At 42.3% G+C, this 22,009-nt stretch overlaps 7 protein-coding genes across 7 annotated transcripts; 6 read left to right on the top strand and 1 right to left on the bottom strand.

The window, feature by feature from the left end:
• Positions 1–35: 35 nt before the first annotated feature.
• Positions 36–1,592, bottom strand: Bfra_006546 (putative mrf1 mitochondrial n(5)-glutamine methyltransferase; the record flags this gene model as incomplete). Its single annotated transcript, XM_037336916.1, has 4 exons — positions 36–120; positions 536–620; positions 676–1,256; positions 1,306–1,592. The coding sequence occupies 4 exons, from the start codon at positions 1,590–1,592 to the stop codon at positions 36–38; spliced, it is 1,038 nt and encodes a 345-aa protein (XP_037198282.1).
• A 401-nt stretch (positions 1,593–1,993) lies between these two features.
• Positions 1,994–5,447, top strand: Bfra_006545 (putative mitochondrial cytochrome protein; the record flags this gene model as incomplete). Its single annotated transcript, XM_037336915.1, has 6 exons — positions 1,994–2,160; positions 2,216–3,024; positions 3,110–3,370; positions 3,867–3,974; positions 4,027–5,229; positions 5,287–5,447. The coding sequence occupies 6 exons, from the start codon at positions 1,994–1,996 to the stop codon at positions 5,445–5,447; spliced, it is 2,709 nt and encodes a 902-aa protein (XP_037198281.1).
• Positions 5,448–6,242: 795 nt separating this feature from the next.
• Positions 6,243–6,836, top strand: Bfra_006544 (uncharacterized protein; the record flags this gene model as incomplete). Its single annotated transcript, XM_037336914.1, has 1 exon — positions 6,243–6,836. The coding sequence occupies one exon, from the start codon at positions 6,243–6,245 to the stop codon at positions 6,834–6,836; it is 594 nt and encodes a 197-aa protein (XP_037198280.1).
• Positions 6,837–7,757: 921 nt separating this feature from the next.
• Positions 7,758–8,669, top strand: Bfra_006543 (uncharacterized protein; the record flags this gene model as incomplete). Its single annotated transcript, XM_037336913.1, has 1 exon — positions 7,758–8,669. One exon carries the CDS (start codon positions 7,758–7,760, stop codon positions 8,667–8,669), a length of 912 nt encoding a protein of 303 aa, XP_037198279.1.
• A 4,545-nt stretch (positions 8,670–13,214) lies between these two features.
• Positions 13,215–13,788, top strand: Bfra_006542 (uncharacterized protein; the record flags this gene model as incomplete). Its single annotated transcript, XM_037336912.1, has 3 exons — positions 13,215–13,371; positions 13,423–13,532; positions 13,660–13,788. The coding sequence occupies 3 exons, from the start codon at positions 13,215–13,217 to the stop codon at positions 13,786–13,788; spliced, it is 396 nt and encodes a 131-aa protein (XP_037198278.1).
• Positions 13,789–16,481: 2,693 nt separating this feature from the next.
• On the top strand, positions 16,482–17,679 carry Bfra_006541 (uncharacterized protein; the record flags this gene model as incomplete). Its single annotated transcript, XM_037336911.1, has 2 exons — positions 16,482–16,570; positions 16,905–17,679. 2 exons carry the CDS (start codon positions 16,482–16,484, stop codon positions 17,677–17,679), a joined length of 864 nt encoding a protein of 287 aa, XP_037198277.1.
• Positions 17,680–18,338: 659 nt separating this feature from the next.
• On the top strand, positions 18,339–21,605 carry Bfra_006540 (putative mediator of rna polymerase ii transcription subunit 5 protein; the record flags this gene model as incomplete). The annotated part of the gene is made up of 5 exons (XM_037336910.1): positions 18,339–18,993; positions 19,055–19,320; positions 19,376–19,438; positions 19,486–19,998; positions 20,046–21,605. 5 exons carry the CDS (start codon positions 18,339–18,341, stop codon positions 21,603–21,605), a joined length of 3,057 nt encoding a protein of 1,018 aa, XP_037198276.1.
• Between the last annotated feature and the right edge of the window lie 404 nt (positions 21,606–22,009).

The following is a 22,009-nucleotide window of genomic DNA, read 5'->3' as shown; positions in this document are numbered from 1 at the left end:
GCAAAACGCCTCTGTCCTTATAAAGCGAAAGGGGTTCAGGGGGCCATTGGAAGAATGTTTATGGCAGTTTCAGAGTGAAATGCCATACGAGCTTGCCAAGTCTGGAACAACAAGAAAACACTAGATCTTGCATGCAAACATGTTCCCTTTCAAAATAATGGCAACCACTTGAAGCCTGTCTCATAATTCGCCATTAACCGGGCTGAAAATTGACGTAAAAATATACGCAGTTGGAATAGGCGTGGAGCTGCTGTCTTAGAATGCTCTCGCTAGTCTTCTGGAAGCTTTGAAAAGGTTGAATTGAGGAATTCGGCTAATGCAAAAGGGGCGCTCAATAGAAGATTATTCCAGAGAACTTCTAGATTGCTCCTGGAATTTCTCTATTTTAGACCGCCAACACTATCTTGTGACCCGTCAAACACTGCCGTCCACGCATGATGATCATGATATTAATGGTATTCCTGGATAATTATGATTCAAAATGTTGATTGGAGAGCAAGACGACAGCTCTAACCATCCCGGTGCCTTTGACTACTATTTTGTGATTGTCCAGAAACATGCATTCTGCACTCTCGTTTCCAAACTCGTGTTGATCTGGCCAGTCCCTCCATATTTCAATTCTATTTGAAAAGCCAATTGCCATTTGAATCACTCTCTTTGCCTGTGCCTCGTCACCTATTTCCATTACAAGAATTTTTGACTTCAAAAGGGAATGAAATCGCAATAATTGATGATAAAAAATATCCTCCACTTTTAATAGAGAACTCTTTCCGGAAGTATCATTGAAGTGTATGGTTTCCCGCCTCGATGTATCAGGAACCAGTGCAATTTTTGGTTCCCAATTTCTAACCGATCGTGTCGTTTCCTTGTTAAATCCATCTTCTGATATATACGGGGGGTTAGACACAATTACATCGCAGACGCCTTGAAATATACCTAGGATTAATTTCTCGTCACTGAGAACATCAGCAAATTCAAAATGAACACTTTGCTGTGCAGATCTGTTCAGAGAATTAAAACGAACATTTTGAATTGATAAATCAAGCGCTTTTTTAGAGATGTCTAGACCGACGATCTCGAGCCTAGGATATACTTGATGTAAAAGCGAGTATAAGAGAAGGGAAATGCAACCAGTCCCAGAACAAAAATCAACGATCTTCAGTGGATTATGCTGATTTTCCGATGTTTCGTGGAAAGAACGCTGTGCTTTGATAAGAAGTTCTGCTAGATGTGTTGTGTATGCCTCTGTTTCTGGCCTTTGATTGTTAGATATGAGTCTGAGAGTAGGTGCTTTGTCAGTATTACCTAGGAATGAGTACTCCAGGCTTGCATTTAATCTCCAATTCCCCAAAGGGCTGGGTGCCGAGAATATACTGCAGTGGCTCCCCTGTGGCACGTCTTTGGCAGAGTTTTAGCAAAGTCCTCCATTTTTGATTGGGCACACGATGGCTCATCGTTTTATCAACATATTCACGTAGCCATCGTAATTCATTAATCGCAGATGAAAGACTGCGTGTTTCTCGGAGGACTAATGGTAATAAAGGCGAAATATTGTAAGCTCTGCGTAGGAGAGCATGAGAGAGCCGAGGCATGAGGCCATGCAGTGAGAACCTTAACTGAACAGGAATATGAGGTACGAAGAGCGATACGATTATTCATAAAATTACCATATTTTGTCTGACCGATACTCGTAATGTCGTAATGTCATGAGTTATTGAAACTTTCGGGGAGAGCAGAGCCACATTCAAGCCACAAAATCCGTGCACAATCACGTGATTGTTATTTGTCACTCGCTATGAGAACTATCTTAGAACCAACGACATCTGAGATTCTAAGTCCGGAATGAAATGCCGACAATGAGATCATAGATGTTAAGTGACAAGTGTGGTCAAGTTAAGTATCATGTTTTCTTCTTTATCAAGACTCTCTTGATCCAATTCCACGTTTCTTTTCATTACTGCCTACAATTGCTTCTCGTATATTGCCTATCATCATGTCTGATCCCCAGAATTCCAATATCAAAAGTAGAAACACTCCACAATGGGCACTCTATCAACGAGAAATGTTTTGGAAGGACAACACTGGAGAAGTCCCTCCATTTAGCACAGATCCAGGAGATCTGGAAGATTTGGCAAAAGAATCTTTAACAAAGGGCGGATGGTAAATTGAGCTTGAGCATACCTACAAATCATCTCGATACTGATATTGTTTATAGGTATTACGCTTCCTGTAACGCAGGCCAGTCTTACACTCATCTTGCGAACCGCCAGGCGTTCTACCGCCACCGGATTGTCCCTCGAATGCTCGTCGATACAAACAATCGCGATACGAAGACGGAAATATTTGGCCACAAGGTCAGCGCACCAATCGGATTCGCACCGATCGGCATCAACAAGATATACAATCCATTGGCTGAGTTGCCCGTTGCTAAGGTTGCAAAAGAATTGAATTTGCCATATTGTTTATCAACCGCAGGGTCGACCTCGATTGAAGATGTAGGAGCTGCGAACGGTGCTGGGCCACGATTTTTTCAATTATATATGCCGCATGATGATGAGTTGACCTTGAGCTTGTTACAAAGAGCACATGATAGTGGCTTCACAGCCTGTATCTTGACATTGGATACATGGCAATTGGCCTGGAGACACCGTGACGCTGCGAATTCGAATTATGCTTTCTATCACGGCGTAGGGGCTGATTTGGGACTGTCTGATCCCGTTTTCCAAAAGCGATTGAAAGAAGCTGGTATCGATCCAAAAAAGCAACCGAATGAGGCTGGCGCGATGTGGATCGATAATGTTTGGCATGGACGTGCTTGGTCCTGGGATAAAATGCCTTGGCTCATGGAGCAATGGAAAAGAATCAGTGGTGGCAAACCTTTTTGTCTGAAGGGTATTCAGCATGTTGCAGACGCAAGAAAGGCTGTTCAGCTTGGCGTTGATGGTATAGTAGTGTCTAATCATGCTGGGAGACAGGTCGATGGAGCTTGTGCAAGTTTAGATGCATTGGAAAAGATTGTTCATGGTAAGCGGTTGATCCCCAGCGCTTGTCAAGCTGCATCTTTAATGCCCCGGGGCAAACTATAAATGATACTGATGCTTCTTTTTAGCTGTAGGTGATAAGACTTATATTATGTTCGACTCCGGAGTTCGTGGGGCAGCTGATGTATTCAAAGCCTTAGCTCTTGGAGCTAAATTCGTCTTCGTCGGAAGATTATGGGTTTGGGGATTAAGTATCAAGGGTGAATTGGGTGTTCGACATGTCATGAAGTCTCTCTTAGCCGACTTCGATATCTTAATGAATGTATCCGGGTACCAGAGTGTGGATCAGATCGATAGGGATAGCATTGAGAGTCTCCCGAATTCTGCATGTATGATTACAGAGAAGTCGAAATTATGAGGACCTCTATATGAAGACATCAATGTATTAATTTGTAGAAAATGTAATATGAATAAATTGAAGCAGAGTCGACATGTTTGTTTTTCCTGATTAATTGATCTATACACTCGCATCGTTAATTGCTTAAGTGATATTCGAGTGATGATTCAAGAAGCAAAATGTTATAGTTCCATGTATGACATATCAAGTATCGATTGGACAATGTCATCCACAATATTGGCCAATCAAGCATTGGCTGTTGTCTGAGCTCGGCCTCAATTAGCACGAGCTTGCATCACTACAATAGCGGCAGCAATTCCGACTCGCATTAAATTCAACAACCTGGATATGTTAATGTACATTGTGTTTCGATGATTTTTATTTCTTAAGTGGTTCTTCTTTTCACATATTTTGTTATAATTTTGATGAAGGCCATCAAGAGAAACAAGTACCATCTGTAAATCTCAAAATGCCGCGGAGTATATCAGTAAAGGAGATTTCGCAGCACAGCATTCCTTCAGATTTATGGGTTGTGGTAAATGATACAGTTTATGATTTGACAGACTTTGCCCCCGAACACCCTGGGGGCGTCAGCAGTAAGTAAGTTCTTTGTCCTGCTCATGTTCTCCCGCTGATCTTCTCATCTAGTAATTATGCAATATGCTGGCCGTGATGCTTCAAAAGCCTACTCTGAAATCCATGCATCCTCCTTGATATCATCCTCACTTCCAGCCTCGAAAGTCTTAGGAACAGTTGATTCCTCTACTATAACGGAAGAATGGATCAGACCTCCGCCTGAAGTTTCAAAGACTCTAGCTCCTGGCTCTAAGCCTTCTCTTGATAATTTGATAAACACGCACGATTTTGTAACTGCTGCGAAGTCATTTCTTACACCAAAAACTTGGGCATTTTATTCTTCTGCCGCTACAGATCTTGTAACCAAAGGCCGGAATTCTTCCACATATGCAAATATTAGTCTTCGTCCTAGAATACTGAGAAATGTCAAAGATGTTAGCACAAGGACTACGATGCTTGGTAATCAGATGGAAGTGCCAATATTCTGCTCACCAGCAGCAATGGCAAAACTGGTACATCCACAAGGTGAGCGGGAGCTAGCTCGGGGGCTGAAATCTGCGGGATCGGCAATGACCGTCAGTACAAACGCTAGCTTTCCAATTGCGGAGATATTTGAGGCCGCGTCTGAAGACCATCCGCAGACTTCCGATGGGAGGAAAGAGCTTCCCATATTTTTTCAGCTTTACGTTGACAAGGAAAGAAATAAATCCGAAAAGCTTCTACAAGATGTGGAAAAACTTGGTGTCAAGGCAATATTTGTGACTGTTGATGCACCAGTCCCTGGAAAGCGAGAAGCGGATGAAAGAGTAAAGGCAGATGAGAGTTTGTCTACACCAATGAGTGGTGCAAAAGCTAAGAACGATAAGAAAGGCGGTGCTTTGGGGAGAATAATGGGGGCTTATATTGATGCTACACTTTCATGGTCAGATATCGCCTGGCTGCGAAGATGTACGAAACTCCCTATCTTACTGAAAGGTGTACAAACCTCGCTCGATGCAAAGATGGCGCTCGACTATGGAATAGATGGGATATTGATAAGTAATCATGGTGGTAGGAGTCTGGACACAAGTCCAGCTTCGATACTGGTTTTGTTAGAATTGCAGAAGAATGCACCCGAAGTTTTCGACGGAATGGAAGTTTTCATTGATGGTGGCATTATGAGAGGAACTGATATATTTAAAGCATTGTGCCTAGGAGCTAAAGCTGTAGGAATCGGTCGGGGCTTTTTGTTTGCTCTTGGCTGGGGCCACGAGGGCGTAGAGAAATACATCGAGAGTGAGTTATGACCTCAAAAGCAGTTACGTTCTTGATCAATACGCTAATAACATACAGTCCTGAAAGACGAGTTGGAGACAACAATGAGAATGATGGGCATTACGGACTTGTCACAAGTACACCCTGGCATGCTGAATACAAGAGCAGTAGATCATCTGATTCCAGACGGAGAGGAGGATCATCCATATGCAAAATGGAGACCGAAAGCAAGAATATAAGTCTAGTAATTGACAGAAATTCTCAGACATCAGCTCAAGCCTATGAATACCTGGAGAAGCCATTCTTCCCAACTTTTATCACCTTTTGTATGTTTCGAAGCATACGACTGATACCATTTTGAGACTCTAGTTTAGAATTCTTCGATACCTCTATCTCCAGAAATTGAGCAACGATATTATATGGATGATGCAATGAAATTTTCATAAACTTCGCAAACTATAGTTGGAATAATAGACCTGTTTGCCATTTCGCACAGCTGTAGTCTCTATAGATAGGATGCAATACCATGCGAGAGCGATCCTTAGCCACATTCCTCTGAAATTATCATTTCATTCACGGGTGCTAGTCGATCTTCTTTCAATTCAACAGTATGTTGAAATCAAGCCAAGACGGTTTATGAATGTTCATTCTATGATGAAGTATCGGAGTATAGACCAGCGAATGCAAACATTTTGCTTCGGGTGTATTTAGCGAAGATATTTCTGTAGAGTCGCCTTGATCCCAGAAAAAAATCAAAGCTATTGGGTCTTTGGGTGGTGAATGATAATGTTCACAAATTCAGTTTTGTGTTCTGAATCTATGTATTCTGCTGTAGTACGATTTATTACTCTGTGAATGAACAGGCAATGTTCCAAGTGCTTCATTTTTCTCTATATAAGGTAGCCCTCACTTTTCACCACCACCCTTTTACTTTTGTAACATCAACTACCTCATCTCTTTATTTAATGGTAGAACAGAACATCAAATCTAAACAACGAGTCTGCTCACTTCCTAAAAAATTATCAATGACCATCATGTCTGCATGCCCTAGACTGAGGCCTGATCTCCAACAAAAAGAAGCTTCTTCCACCCAAGAAGCTTCAAACTATCTCTATCTCCGCGTTTTAGAATGCGAGAACGCCTGCCCCTTCCAATTCGACTCCACTTTAGCTACCGACAACGCTTCCGACATAGAATCTCTCACCCGTCATGATTTGGTGTATATATGTCCTTGTGTCGCAACAACAGAATGTGGACAAGTAGGTCTAAGCTACCACCAAAGTCATCTCCGTCACTCAAGCCAGAAAATCCTCACAATTATCCAAATCGCCAGAGTCAAAAATCAAGATCTGTTATGTGATGTTCTTCGCAGGTGTGAGCCCGAAGTAGATATACTTGGTTCGACCAGCTGGTATTCACGGGCTTTAGATGCACTTATTTGGGAGAATAGAACTGGGAAGATTCTCGATATCTACGGGGAGTCCAGTTTTGATACATTAGACGACGCGACGGAAATATTTACACGTGCTAGTATCGTGCAAGGAAACGTCTTGCAGGGGTTTGGAAATGAGCTTGCAGATGGTGTGAAAATTCCGGTGTTTGATATGGCGAAAGATATTCAGAGCTGATTGGGTTTTGATTGGTGCTTGAGAGTGTGATATTGCCAATGGTCTTGGTGGAAGATCTCAGTTGGAGTACGAGGTTCATGGGAGAGTATGTAGAAATCGATGATGTTTGCGGTGTGATCTCGAACAAGCCCTATTTGCTGCACCTGTGCTTCAGTGGTATTATATGTGGTTGTTAGTGGTTTAGTTGAACATGTCGTCCAAGGTGCCCTCCTTCGCTCCTGCAGCAATGGGATCTTGGGAGTCTTGATGAAGGGTCATAACCCCTCCTTCCGTTGTTTGAATTTCAGTCAGGCTAAGATGAACTAAATCCAAGTGGACAAGAACGATCAAGGCAAATCGCAAACTTGATAAAGTAGCAGGCTAAAAGATAGTCTATTTTTGAGCTGGGAAAGCATCGGGGAGGTATCTAGTATCTAGTATCTCGAATAGAAATTTATTTCGACTGTGTCTGATATCAAGAGGCGATCAACATTTAAGGTAGTTTGATAATTACCTTCATTTTTCAGTTGAGATTCCATTCAAACTCTGATACTCTGAGTGAATTTAAGGATCTAAGTTCTTCTAATTCTCTTGGTTGTTGCAGTGTTCCAGGTGGGTTCGTCGTTTTGATGATTTAAGGTTATGATAATCTCATCGAATTCAGTACTTCGAATGGTTGAATAGTCCGACAGAATTTGACGAATCCACTGAAATCATGCTTTAAACCTAGAACAATGAATGAACCCAATGTTTGAAAAATCATTCAGCTCTTCTTTCTCGGTATGGATCTTTCTATGCCTCTTTCCTATCGCATAACTACTTCTTGCTATACCTCGTAGGAAAGCTTACACTCTCTTTCGTTCTTGATAAATCAAAGCGGGTTACACGTATTTGACAAAAGAATCTTCCGTTCTTTCAGCCAATTCTCAATTCAAGATTCAAATGTTTATCGGAAAATATCAACCAGGCGTGATAAGTGGCGTCACTCCTATAGGAGGAACTTGGGCTAGAGTTGAGGTTGCCTCGCCTGCTGGTACAGTCATACATCGAGACACGATATTATTTTGGATGCCTTCAGTAGCTGGTGATCCTGAGAATTATACGACATCTGACAATACTTTCCCACCGGAGGCTACCGTTCTCCGTGGTCTCTCATTGTTGAATCTCCCCATAAATGCGTTTTCTCACCTAGAGCCACCAGGCGTGAATTTCTACGACAGTTTTACCAGGAATGCTCTACGCCACCCATCACTTATTGGAAACAAAAGCGGATTTGTTGTGCCCACACATGGTATTCCTTTCGCCCATAGTTGCTATCCCAACGCTATCTGTTCCGCTGATCTTTTCGAGAGAACGATCGAGGTCCGGCTTACCAGGCCTGTCGCAGCTTTTGAAGCAATCACCCTTTCATATTGCCCTTTGAATGTGGGAAAAGATGACAGAGAATCTTACTTGAAAAATTTTCATGGGATTGAACATCATGATTGTCCTAGGGGATGTAAACAGTTATCTTACGTTTTTGGCGACCCAAGAAGAGCAGAATTCTTCCGGCTTTTTGCTGAGATGGATACGGTACTGTGTGATGCCGAATTTGATGTTCAGGTTCATTCAGCATGTCGATTAGCCAGCGAGCAACACCTCGAAGCTTACCTGTGGCCATTCTTATCGAAGGCTGAGTTGCACGCTCGCAAATCTAAATTCGCTTCCCGCGGAGGTGTTCACAGAATTTTAATTGCAGTCATGGAAAACCAAGGAGGTATCAATCACCCTTCAGTTGAATTTGCTAGAAAATTCGAGCATAGTACTTCTACCTTGGAAGACAACCAGAGAGTGGATGGGGATATAAACACTTAGTGGCCATTGAATGGACTTCAAGAACTGCAGTATTTTTCTGGTTTATGCTTTTCAATGACATTCTGTTAGCATAACTATTTTGAGAAGTTGGCGGATGAGAGATAATTGAGGGGTGATGGAAGTTCGGAGCATGCTGTATGTCTATCTTCCTTGAAGATCGTCTGCACGGTGGTTTAAAGTATTCATTGGGATCGCACAAGGCATTTTCTCTTTTCGAAGTATCGGTTAAAATAAATCAATGTTCATGACAACCTGGCTCCCCAGACAGTGATGAACAGGTTTAAGCTTGCCGCTAAAATATAAAATTTATCCCCTGTTCCAAGCCAATCGGCCATCATAATTCAGTTCTTGTGGTAATGTGTCACCAAGTTGCTCATGATTTCCTCTCATGCATTGCATTCTTTTCCTCCTTGTATACCAATGTACTGAGCCAGCTTCCCGCAAATACTTGAGGTAGGAGATGGATACCACTAATCCGAGCTTTGATTTTAGCCATGGCATAAACGCAAATCTGAGTTTGGGATGTTTCTTCAACGACCATCTCGGTTGAGAAATAGAGGTTCTTGATAACAGATATCTACACAGCTCAATCAATGCATATCCTATAAGCAACCTATGTCTCTTGTTTCGATTTAGATAATTTTACCTCTTTTCTGGTAGGAAATAATATTGAATTTACCCCTCGGTTAACCTATTGATAACATCTAGACAATATGATCAAGCCCCTATACACACTCATTCATCCACATTGTTCCCTCAAAATATCAATTCTATAGACAGAGAGTTTTTGATCCCTTCTAAAACAACCAAATATAATCACCATTTATGAGCAAGAGAGACCCCCCCAGCGTTGTATTGAATCAAAATACCAATGAATACTCTCCGCAACATACAAATTTGACGTATCAATGCTTTCAAACTTATCTTTGAGTAAATTTGACTCTTGACTTCTTATATTTTGACAATATAGCTTGATATTGTATTGCTTCTTAGTACTTTGAAAACACTTGTTCAGATTCGCAATTCAAAACGCTGAACTTATTGTACTGATCTAGAGATACATCATATCTCAACATATTTCAAGCAGAGTATATATGTTTACTCACCTTGCACTTAACCGAAAATGAAAAATGTCTCGTTAGCTTGGGATCTTCTTACATCAGTCATATTTACCCTTAAGATGATATACTCTGGAGCATTGTCTTGATATTAACACCGGTAAGAAAATCAACGAAAATGAAGACACATTTACTACCCTATCAAACTAACACCATCCACCCATATTACTCTCACCTAACAGACTTATGATATTGTCTCACTGAAAGTCCATCAAAATCTCACATCTCTATCATCATCGATTTCCACTTCCTCATTTCCTCACTCCAGTTCTGACCTAACCACCTCATACACTGCCATGGATGAAGATTTAGGTACTGCCATCACAAAATCCACAACCCCCCTTAAACACCACATAAAAGCACCCACATAAACACTCGAGAGTCGAGAACATGAGACCACTACACTTTCACACTTTCATACTCACAAACTAGATCACAACAACAAAAACATAACAATAAACAATGATATCAGCAACAAACCATTCAGTGTTCAAATAGGAGAAAGTTCTTAATATGGAAGTCTCTAGAAAGAGCTTCATGAATGAATATCTAGATGGTGCAGAATATCGGCACATAGCAAATAGGCTTATGTGCGATTCATCTCCACTTTGTGTGTCTTGTCTAGTCTTGATATATAGACAGATATCTCGTATCTTCAGGTTTGTATCTATTCAGCAATCACCTCGAAGCCTCGATATATCATTGAAATCTAGCCCCGGGCATAGAAGTACCCACCGGCCCCATTGCCCCAAATCTCCTCCCCCGCTCACTATCTCACCCCTGTTCCCCGCCCCTCAAAGACTCCAAACCATCTGACACACCTTCCTATCTCCCTATCTCTCTATCTACCCTCCTCCCCACTCCTCTCCCCCTTCTCCCTCCTATTCACATCCACCAGCCTCCTACAATCCACTTTTCTCCTCTCCCTACAAACACCACAAATCTCCTTCATATTATTATAAATCTCTTCCGTAAAGGTGCACTCACCTCTTCTTGGCTTGTGACATAAAATGTGACTTGTGGTTTCATGGTGGTAACACGTGTAGGTGGTGATGTATTCTGTGCACATTTGTGATGGATTGTTGAATCTTGATCTTCTTGAGATTTGTTGATGGGTTGTTTCTCGATACGAGTATGAGGATGTTGGGAGAGAAGAGGTAAAATGAAGAGGATTTTGTTGTGGAGAGTTGGAAAGATGGAACTGGAATAACGCGATGAACGAAATGATTCGCGAGAGTTTTTCGAGTTTCTGTATTCGTGAGAGAAAGAGAAAGAATGGTAATCAAACTTAAACTTCAGTATCGCAATTGCAATTGCAACGGAGATAGGAGAAAGAACAGAGATACAAAGAAAACTTATATCTACGCAATCTAGCGATACGGCAAGAGAATCATAGTTCATATTGCTATAGACATATGATCACCATTTCTGCGAATCGCGCGCAGAAAATGTGAACAGTACTGCTGATTCACACAGACGTTAAGATAGATTAGCTGCTAATTTGTGGAAGATATTAGGTTCGAAGGATTTGAGATTTTCCACCGTTTTATTTCATGCAGTAGATTTGACTAAGTGATTAGCTGTATGAGTTACTAGGCATATTGACTGTATAGTATGTGAATAGTGTGATCTATTCATGACTACTCCATTTATCATATAATCGTACATCCAAAGTAGTTCGTCTGAATCATCTTTGAATCTTCTGTATTAACGGAGTGATTCACTCTCGAGTTCGACATAAGCAATCTAACTTCTATATAAGCAACTAGATTAGTCTCGAGCAATTCCACAGTAATGTGTAAGTAATTCACTACCTATGATACTACAGGAAGATATGCATAACACTCATTGTCTACATCTATACTTGGTTTAGGTCACTGACTATATCACCAGTTATATGACCAGCACAGCACAGTACTCATTTCGGAACTCTGCGCACCGTGATTATCTTTCAGACTAGTTTGAAAAATATGAACACTTACTATGAAGTACTAGAACTATCACTAGAACAATCAGTTTCTGATGAACTGTGAAAATGAAATCTGTCATCTCGATATACAGAGCTATACAGTATGTATATGTATATATCTACACTGCAGCAGAGATTTCAAAGGCTAGACTCAGTCGCAAAATCATAAAATTCTATCCCCTGACCAATTCAGATGATTCAGATACTACCTAGTTTGAAGTGCCGAATTCATGTTGAATTTTGGATCGTTTTCAAATATTGAAAGCTCGCCTAGATTGTTGATCTAGATTCCGCGCGTGGGACCATCACTTGGTAGATCACCTGGGTAGTCTGAAGAAGAGTTTCTATTGAGGGAGATGTTCATTGAGAGATCACTGGATCTCTAAACATACTATTCACAATCCAGTCTTTTAATAGAAGAGAACCCTTCGATTTGACATAGAAGAAACCAGATAAGATGAAGTCCCAAAGTATCGAGCGCGTGCGGATCTGATCTTCTCATTCAAATTATCAGCTGCCCAAGGTCATTCAACGCATCTATTCCAGGTTGCGTCATGACTTGAAGTCTCCGAATTGTTGCTTGCAGTGTTTTCTCATCGGAGATAAAAATTTGTCATTCTGAGCATCTTTGAAATATCGTCCAATCGCCTAGCGCAGCATGCTTCCCATTGTTTAGACACAAGATGAGCTTTGAACTGTCGTGGATCATATGTTAACAGATAGGTAATTCTGAAAATATGATTACCAGTGGATGTAGGGACTAATGTGACATGTAGAAATTTCAAAAGATGTGTAATAAACCCCTCTGATATCTCCGATTAATCAACGTCAAGATCTGGAACTTCACCGTCGTGCTTCAGAGCATCTACGGATATTTGAAGGATCATTGCAAAGCCTACTTTCCGCAATTCTCCATCAGTCTATGCGCACACTGTTGAGCATCTACTTCTGTAATTTTTTGAGTGCAAGGGGAGCTATCAAAAAGAATGTAGTTGTCTAAATATCAGTCACAGAGGAGATTCCGTCACGATCGTCGGAGTTACCGCATTTGACGGTACATTGAATCTGTACAAGCGGAGAAAGCTAGTCCTAGTGCGGAGGGATTATGAGATAGACGAGATATTTATATGATGCTTGCACGCTGCCAACCGGAAAACGTGCCGTTCGGCAACGGCATCCAGTTCCGAAAGAAAAAGCACTTGTAGAATCTGATCGCAGCAAGCAATTAGGCAATCGGATACCGGAAGCTACAGGTTCCGCGATGATCTTGCTTGCTTTCTATTTGTTTCCGGGCCTTTAATTTCGAAAAGGAATGTGAAAGCTTTACAGTAGAACCCTCAGTTATCATTCCACTTGGACGAAGGTCAAGAGGATATGAAGTCCTTTCAATTGATGGTTATGAAGGGCAAGAATTTCGATGTATAGCTGGGTCTAAAGGCCCCGAAGATCGACGTGATCATGCGTGTGACTTCCACGGTTTTAGAATATATGAGATATGAGACCGACAGATTGCTTGATAGACAGAATCGATTGTCTGTAGGGGTTCACAGATCTCGTGGCAAAAGTAATTTTGCAACCAAATCTGGTCCAACCGAATACCAAAACACTGGAATAGGTCGGATTAATTCTGAAGAGCCGTGCAACGTGTAACCTTGTGCTCTGGTAGGACAGATGAAAATTCCTCCTTTTGGCCGCACATATACTGTAATTAGGTCGATCGCCATCATCTTAATGACGCGTATGTTTAAGGCTGAGGCGCAGAAGAGAAAAAGAAAAGTAAGACCCAGCAAAGAATCATTGGAGTAGAATTTTCTATCACGTCGATTGATGCAAAATTCGTAGAATTTTTCGAAAAAATGAAATAATAACCTTGCTGTCCGATTAAGCATAACCATACATGTAGCACAATGATGGAATGCCACCAGATCTCTTCAAGAATTTACAGATGACAATCGATGGGCCACTTGATCTGCGATCGACAGCCATACAACGATACTCTCGAACGGCCACAGATCCCGAGGCGGACTATTAATTTGGGCTTCTCAAGATGGGTATAGATCTTCGATCATTCGAAGTTTGCAACACGCCATCTTCCATTATGAGTTCAAGTTTCATTGCAGCCAGTGTTTCCGATAGCCCGGACTGCAATCCATTGTAAGATTCTAGTTTCGAGATTCTGAAGACATCATCAGCAAATCCACAAATTCGATATGTAAAATAATTTTGATAAGGAAACTATATCACTATTCAAAGCAATCTCAATGCTTGAAAGAAATTGGATACTCCAAAGCTTTGGACTGTAGCACTGCAGTCTGGACTATTGGACTCTCTGATTAAAGCTGGATGGAAGTCAGTTTCTTGTGACAGAAGGATGAGCAGAACGAAATCTATACTCGTGCAATTTAAGGGACTATGGTTCATCGTGTCCTTAAAACTTGTTTTCTTGAGGCCAAGTTTTGTTTTTCCATAGAGCGAGGAAGTTCTAGAACCCGAACCAGACCAAATAGTAGCACATCATCCGGATCGAGCCGACAATGCATATGTCAAAAGTTTATTCGGGTGTAGCCCGAACAGTAAGGAATCCGATTGTGCACACAATCGCTGAGTTGTTGGGGGCTTTTTTTCCCCATAGATCAGAAAATGATAGATGCGAATGCACTGTGAAAACGGCGAACAATATTGTGGAGCTTCACCTGCGTTGCACAAGAAGTGAACCCTTCCTCCGTGATGGACATTTTGAGCGAATGGAGGAAGCCACAAATTCTAGGAAACCATAGGTTTTTACAAATCCCAGCTTCACAAAATGCCGACGATGCCAGCCTTGCAATTGCGCGACAAGTGAAAAGTATCTGCACGACATACATATGTGCTTAACTCACCGCTTATGTAGGCAGCTTATCAAATGTGCACTGCGCGTAAGGAGAGGGTTTTGTTTTCGAATCCACATGCCCATCTCAAAGTCCAATGAATCGGCCATTAGGTCTGAGCCGAACATACCGCGGACACAGGCAGACGAAAGCATTCATATTATTGGGCGGACAATTGAAGGAAAACGCGAATACCCAGCCCGGCGTCTTTGTAATCTTCGAGTCACACGCATAGTGGCCCAAATGAGTTTCGGGAGCACTGAGATGGGTAATTGAAGGGGTAATAGATAGCAAAAAACTTCAAACACATACCTCGTCACTCGATGGATGAGAGCCAACTAAAATGAGAGATTTTTCGGCAATTCTGGAAAAAGGGGGTCTAGTCAGGCTCGAGAAGAATAGATGACCTGGAGACCAGGAGCAAGGTGACCGCCACTAACCGGCTATTAACTCCGGATGTGAATACGAAGAGAGTGTAAAAGTACGAATAAGCGCCTGGTGAGTGATCATTAATAGAAATGCCTATCCTAGTCGAGCTGCACAATGCATACACTTCAGCGTAGACGAGTAAAGGGATGAAAAGGATACGGCGGGAAACTTGTCTCGAGACTATTCTTGTCAACACCCATCAAAGAAAGCAGGCTGGCAGATTGCAGGTCTGCAGCCTCCCCTCGATTTCTCCTTGACTGAGCTCTATAGCCAATTAGATTCTGTATAGCTACCTAGCACGTGCGGAGTAGGATTTCAATGTGCAGCAGGAGTGCACTGTTCAAGGAGTGCCCAGTCAATGGTAGGTATGTCATGGTCCCTGAAAACTACGACGGAGTGGGTGGATACTGTCAAACTACCTAGCCATCTAGGTTGGCCGAGGACCCCCTCGTCTTTATTTGTTCGGGATCTGGAAGAGGTGGTATCGCTCCGAGTATATATTGAGTACCAGGTGGACAGATGCGTAGTTCTTATGTGATCCTGCCATATACACACATACATGCACATAGACGAGATCATATGTGAGGTACACCAAAGGAGAATTAATGTCATAGACCGAATAGGGGACTTGATAATGTCATTGAACCAATGAAAGTTACGTTTTCGGTGCTCAAAATTCCCCAAAAGAAATACAAAAGAAAAGTCTCAGGAGCGGCCACATACGAATACGACTAACACTATTAACCTACCACCTACTAGACGTGCTAAATGGAACAGGCAAGATAGCCTCCAGACCTACCGACCTAGAGCTCGTCGACCGGTTTATCGACGGCGTGGTCTATGATCGGCCACACCAAGTACTGTATCGAGCGTGTGAGGAGAGCACGTAACAGGTATCTCTCAGACCAAGCTAAACTTCTAAACTTTAACCCATTTTCCGTCGAGCCAGACAGTCCACTCAATCCACTCAATCCACTCAACTCACCCAAAATAGAGAAGAAATAGCCATACAGTCGACAGTGTCTCAATTTAGTAGACCGGACCGAGAAACCCTGATTGAAGAAGACCCTGAATCTTTGTTGAGTACCTGAATCATGCAATAAAGTAGAAACCAATCCACCAAAAATTGTACCTGTAAGGCTACCTATCAACCTACTTCCGGTCGACTATCAATTTCGTAATGTCCTTTCATTTACGAGGACTATTCCCATACTATTAGGAATGGCAAAATAGATAGCCATCTGCTAATTTGTAAATCCTAATTCCTCACTTCTCATTCGTTCCATACTCTCTCTCTACTTGTATTTCCATTTTATCTAATCTTAATTTTATTCCTTTTTAATAGGTAGCTATTATGTCCAAGTTTCAATTGATCAAAGCTGCTGTGCTCTTTTTTTCACACCTCCACTTATTACGTCTAGATGCAACCATGCATTGTACTCGCAGTCTCTACTTTCTCGACCGTCTCTCCTTCACCTTATTCTCTTCCTCCGTCATGAAAAGTATAAGTACTCTACTGTACGCTCCTATTGGCATAGGTCTTCCCGAGATATTATGACCTTCTCGACACGGTCTCATAGCATGCCGACCTGTTTGATTTAGTATCAACCTCTCTTTCCCATCAGAAAAATAATACAACTCGGGTCAGTGATTGTATTATATATGTTGCCGATTCGGAACGTTGTTGACCTTGTCGCGCCATAATCATTCACTTTGATTCTATTGATAACGGATACCCTTCTTCACAACGAGTTCTGCATTATTTATATGATCCGAGTCGTTGGCGTTTGGTACACACAGCATTCATTCGATACTCTTTGCACCTTTACTAATGCACGTCGTCTTATAGCAGAACGGCGATGGCGTATCATTCCCAGGCTGGACCATCCAACCCAAATCTTCATGCTCAACAACAATACCAGCAAGGATCCGCAAGTTACGGCAATCCTTCCGGTGGGAACGGAAATAGAGGTCAAGAGCAAGAGGCAGGCTTTGATACTGTTAATTGGTACCGACATTACCTACAGTGCCATCACTACTTTCTCGACCAAGCTCAACATGATTTTTATGTTCAGGCCGTGGCAGCATTCATAAACATTCAGCTGCCTTATCAAAAGCAACCCTACCCAGTCCATCGAGCTTCGGCCGCATGGTCATTGAAGAATCTTTCCGACCGTCAACAAGAGGAAGAACCTCACCCTCCCCCAGGTTACCCGCAATCGGTGTCCTTGATCCCGTACATAAGAAGATTAATAGTCACTGGTCACGATGATCCTCGAATCATGGGAACTTGGTTCGGTGCAAATTGGGTTCAGGGGATAGGGACCATACATGAACTAGAGCGACGCAATTACCTTTTCGCATCAAAAAGTAAGGAATGGCTTGATGTAAAGAAATACTACGATGATTCGCTGGCTGCAGAACAATCAACGCCTTACATGATTCCTCTGCCGAAGATCGAAGAGGCAGAGCTTTCCTCCGCGGATGAAGCTTGGAGTGGTTGGATGGCCATGCAGGATTGGGTGATCGGTCCCAGAACACCGCAAAGTTTAATGCCCCCTTCACGTTCACGCACGCCGCATTATAACTCACCACGGATCAAGAAGGAGAGTGATTTTGATAACTGAGAGTTACAGCACAGATAGGATTTTCAGTCGAGGTCTTTGGGCCTGTTTTTGTAGGAGCATTCAGGTGGTAAATTTACATGAGATCACGCTGGCAATAGGAGTTATAGATATCCAGGAATTAGGTCGTAACATGAGGCTCGTGACGTTTTGGTATCAGGTTTAGTTGCAGGTTCTTCTCTCGTATTTTGTACAATAAATTATCATCCATATGCCTGAAAGCCATTTTGCGAATGTTAGAGTTTTGACGTGCTGCTGATCGTATTTTCAAAACCCCGTTGCATCTACCCACCTGCAGGCATGGTAATTCCGGGCGTAAAAGTAAATTATAGGGCATGGGGGGAATGGTTCAGTCGTGCTAGGGCTATGGACGCTAAGACAAGGCTGATAAAGCAATCCTTCGCTGATTGGTCTCCACAACTACGTGCATTATCGGTGGGCGCTCCATTCACATCTGAACTTTAATTCTAGATTCACTGACACACACACGCACACTCTCACTCACACAAATCCTTTCCTTACTTTATCGTTATTTCACATTTTGTATTCTTATCATTACACTCTCTTATTATACCGCAGTCTGATAACGAGGCCTTCCAATGTGTGTATGCGACGGGTGTAATGGGCATTTACTAATCTAAACTTCATTGTACGATTCAAAGATGACCGCACAAGCTGCCATCGCAAACTGGCAAACATTACTGAACAATAGCCTTGCCTCGAGGCTTGACTTCGAACCTTTCACAGACTACATTCGTATATTATATTCGAGGAACCCACTGCCATCTCAATATATATGCGAGATATTCCTCCGTCCCGACAAATACAACGATATACATGTCGATCCACGAGTATTACGTTATGTACAAATATTGTTAGCAGAAGGATTTATTGATTGCGCCGGAATTCTTCGAGTTTTGTTGAGATATTCTTCACTCTGGAGTTATATGCAAGATGGGCACATGCATAGCGAAGCCAATAATGGTGCAGATAAGACCAAAAGAGTGAAGGGAGGGAATAGAAGGTGGAAAATGTCATATTCTGCCGAAGAGATGATGTTGTACCGACTTGCGAAAACAGTCTCTACTGGTATAAGGCCTAAAAATGTCCAAGAAGCAGTCGACCTACTGATGATATGTATTCAATGGATGGATATGGTCGCTACCAGTATGGGTAGAGGGGCGCACGAGATATTGGACATCGAAGCTCATGTGGAGGAGATCGGGATGGTGGGTATGGCTTTGGGAACTTTGATGGTCGCAGTAGTTGGGAATGCAAAGATTTTAGGAGCTATACAAAACGGTCGCTGCCCAAAAGGTATTCCTGCTTCATTCTAGTGCCTGAATAGTGCCGCTCAAATGCTTACTCCAACCAACAGGGACCGGCATTGACCTCGGAAAGGCTATGGCTGGGTTTGTTCCTTTGTTACTTCAGAGCTCCCCACAGAATGTACAACGATTAGACGTATTCCGAACACAGACTCTGATCACGATTCTACCCGTTGACAAAAAGGAGCGAGTTGCCAATGCTGAGATTAACGAGATTTTGGATTCCACAATTGGGATGAACATTGACAATATCGTGGTCGCTGATCTGCCAACTATCAACTCTCGAGCGGGTCTGTATATTTATTTTAATTCTATTGTAAGTACCACGATGTTCATAATGAGTATCTCCGATGTAAACTAACCGATTCTAGCTTGTTGGTAGGCCCCTTGTCGACGATAGTGCAATTTTTGCATATTTGCACAATAGATATCAGGTAATTCCGGTTAATCATCCTACAAAATCTTTACTAATCATGGCAAGGGAGATGTCCAATCGACGACAGTAGATCTTATACTTGCATCGTTTGACGTGTTGGCCAATGCAACTTTCCGAAACGAAGGACCACAAACCACAACTATACTACGATCATTTTTGATCAACAAAGTTCCCTTACTCGTCTCAACGCTCGCAACATCCTTTTTCCCACCACTGACATCAGAATTTTGTATCACGGAAGCTTTGAGTCATGTCGATACTAATGCATTTCCCACTCTTTCTACTCTGTTTGCAGAGTCGACTAATAATGACATGTTCTCAGATTCCGTTAGACAGGACTTCTGCTTCGCTTGCTGTTTACATGGCTTAATTCCGGAATCTAGTATTGAAACTCTACTAGGCGATATACCTATGCAAAGTTTACCTGCCGGTGGAAGGTATTCTAAGCAGGATCTTGTTCAACAATGTCTTTCTGACTCGGAGCGGGCCGAAGGATTGATTTCCGAGTTAGAAAATATGGATGGAAATGCTGGCGCTGTTAGTCAGGCAATTGCAGAGGTATGTATCTCGGCTAGCCCCTCATAACCATGACTAATTAGCAATAGGTTATAAAACACATGTGTGGTAATAAAGAAACAATGACCTTGAAGACTTTATGCAGTCAATTGGCTCGTAATCCATCTTCTTTGGATATAATGCTTCTCTTTAATAAGCCTACATCCTTTTTGCAACCAATCTGCGAGCTCCTTGATAATTGGCGATATGATGAAGACCAGGGAGAATATCAACCTGTTTATGAAGAGTTTGGATCAATATTGCTGCTGGTAGTTTCATTTGCGCATCGCTACAACCTTTCAACTGTTGATTTGGGCATCAAAAACCCGACGGAATCATTTGTAGCAAAGTTACTCGTCCAGGGCCATCTCAGTCGAGCATTGGATCCATTATCTCAGCAGGATCAAAATCATTTAGACGGGTGGATCAGAGGGCTGTTTGAGCCAGAAGGTGGCGGGCTTGGTGATGAGCTGATGTCATCTTGCCCGCCACAAGAGTTCTACCTCTTGGTACCCACTCTCTTTCACCATATTGTGCTAGCACTTAGCACAGAGACTCTCTCGGAAGAAGGTTTGAAAGGTGGTCTGGAATTCATGGTTGAACCATTTTTGCTTCCTTCTCTGATTCCGGGCATCACATGGCTCTCGGCTCATCTGTGGGAAGCACGCCCTCAAGCGACTTATGTTCTTCAGATCCTGTCAGCTTTAATCAAAAGCCCTCCATCCATATCAAACAACATGGAAGCATCTCACCTACTTAATGCGATCCTCAAGATCATAGCCCAAAATCTTGAACAAAGTCTCCGATGGCTCCAGCGCGCGGAGCCTCACCGTCACGACATTGATTCGATTTCGAAAGCACTGGAGTCAAACGTAGGTTGGGAACGAAGAGGTGCTAGTAAATACAGCGAGTTAGAAGTATGGACAGCCACACCTGGGGGTGGATTGACTACCAGCATAAAGCACACAATTGTTACCCTCGCTCAATGGGGTCTTCAATGTGATCGCAACCCGGGCATGCAAATTATGCCCGCTTCTTATACTCATCGACAGGTTCTTGCTGGACTGAAAATTCTCGGTGCAAAACGATTGCTAAATACTATTATTGAGGAAGTGAAAACACAAACCGAAGCTGGTAATGGAAGCGTGGTACTGGACATTGCCATTTCATTAATATGCGCTCCAGATTCTGCAAGCTTTGACTCAGGTTCAGGAATAGATATTATGAGTGGTAACACACCACAACTGCTTCAACGACGACTAACTCTAAGGGAAGCTTTAAAGGCAGAAGCAGAAAACATGCCGAAAGTCCACAAGACTGACACTTTTCACGCCGAAACTGTCATTAGGTTGTACAGAAGAGTTGAAGCACAATCAGTCATACAACAACAATTATTACCAGATGACAATGGTATGGGTGGTCTGGATGAGGTTATGGGAGATGCTGTAATGGGAGATTCTGGTCTTGGACCAGTCGATCAACCTAATCTTGATATGCATGATATGGGTCCTGGTAGCGAAGATTTAATGATGATGGGCGGAAGCGGCCATGGTGGTGATTTACTGGATGCTTTCGGAGGTGATGGTCTGGGAGATGGAATGGGATTCTAGATGTCTTATTTTGCATGGTGTTAGGAGAGGGGAAGTGGAAAGAGATATTTTTGGATGTAGAAAAACAAGACAGCATTGAGCTTTTGCGTCACACATGGATCATTTCTGAGGAAAACAATATCGGAAAAATAATAATAATTTATCGAAAGATTATAGGAAATTTTCAAATACCATACATACAAAAGTTCTATAAGGAATTTACTCCAGTATGACGAATCGATGAAGAGCACGAGCATAAGCCCCTAGAACCTATCACGTGTATTTGGCGTTCTGCGGCAACAAGGATCATATCAATGGTCTAGCGCGACGCTAAGATAATGAGAAAATGTTTTTTTGATATCGAAATCTCTAGCTACAGGAGGAAGAAACGAGAATTCCACGCAATCCGCGCGATAATCCGAGCA

The sequence above is a fragment of the Botrytis fragariae genome (assembly GCF_013461495.1).
Source record: "Botrytis fragariae strain BVB16 chromosome Unknown tig00000000, whole genome shotgun sequence".
Taxonomy (NCBI): Eukaryota; Fungi; Ascomycota; class Leotiomycetes; order Helotiales; family Sclerotiniaceae; genus Botrytis; species Botrytis fragariae.
This window is presented reverse-complemented; position numbering and strand designations above follow the sequence as displayed.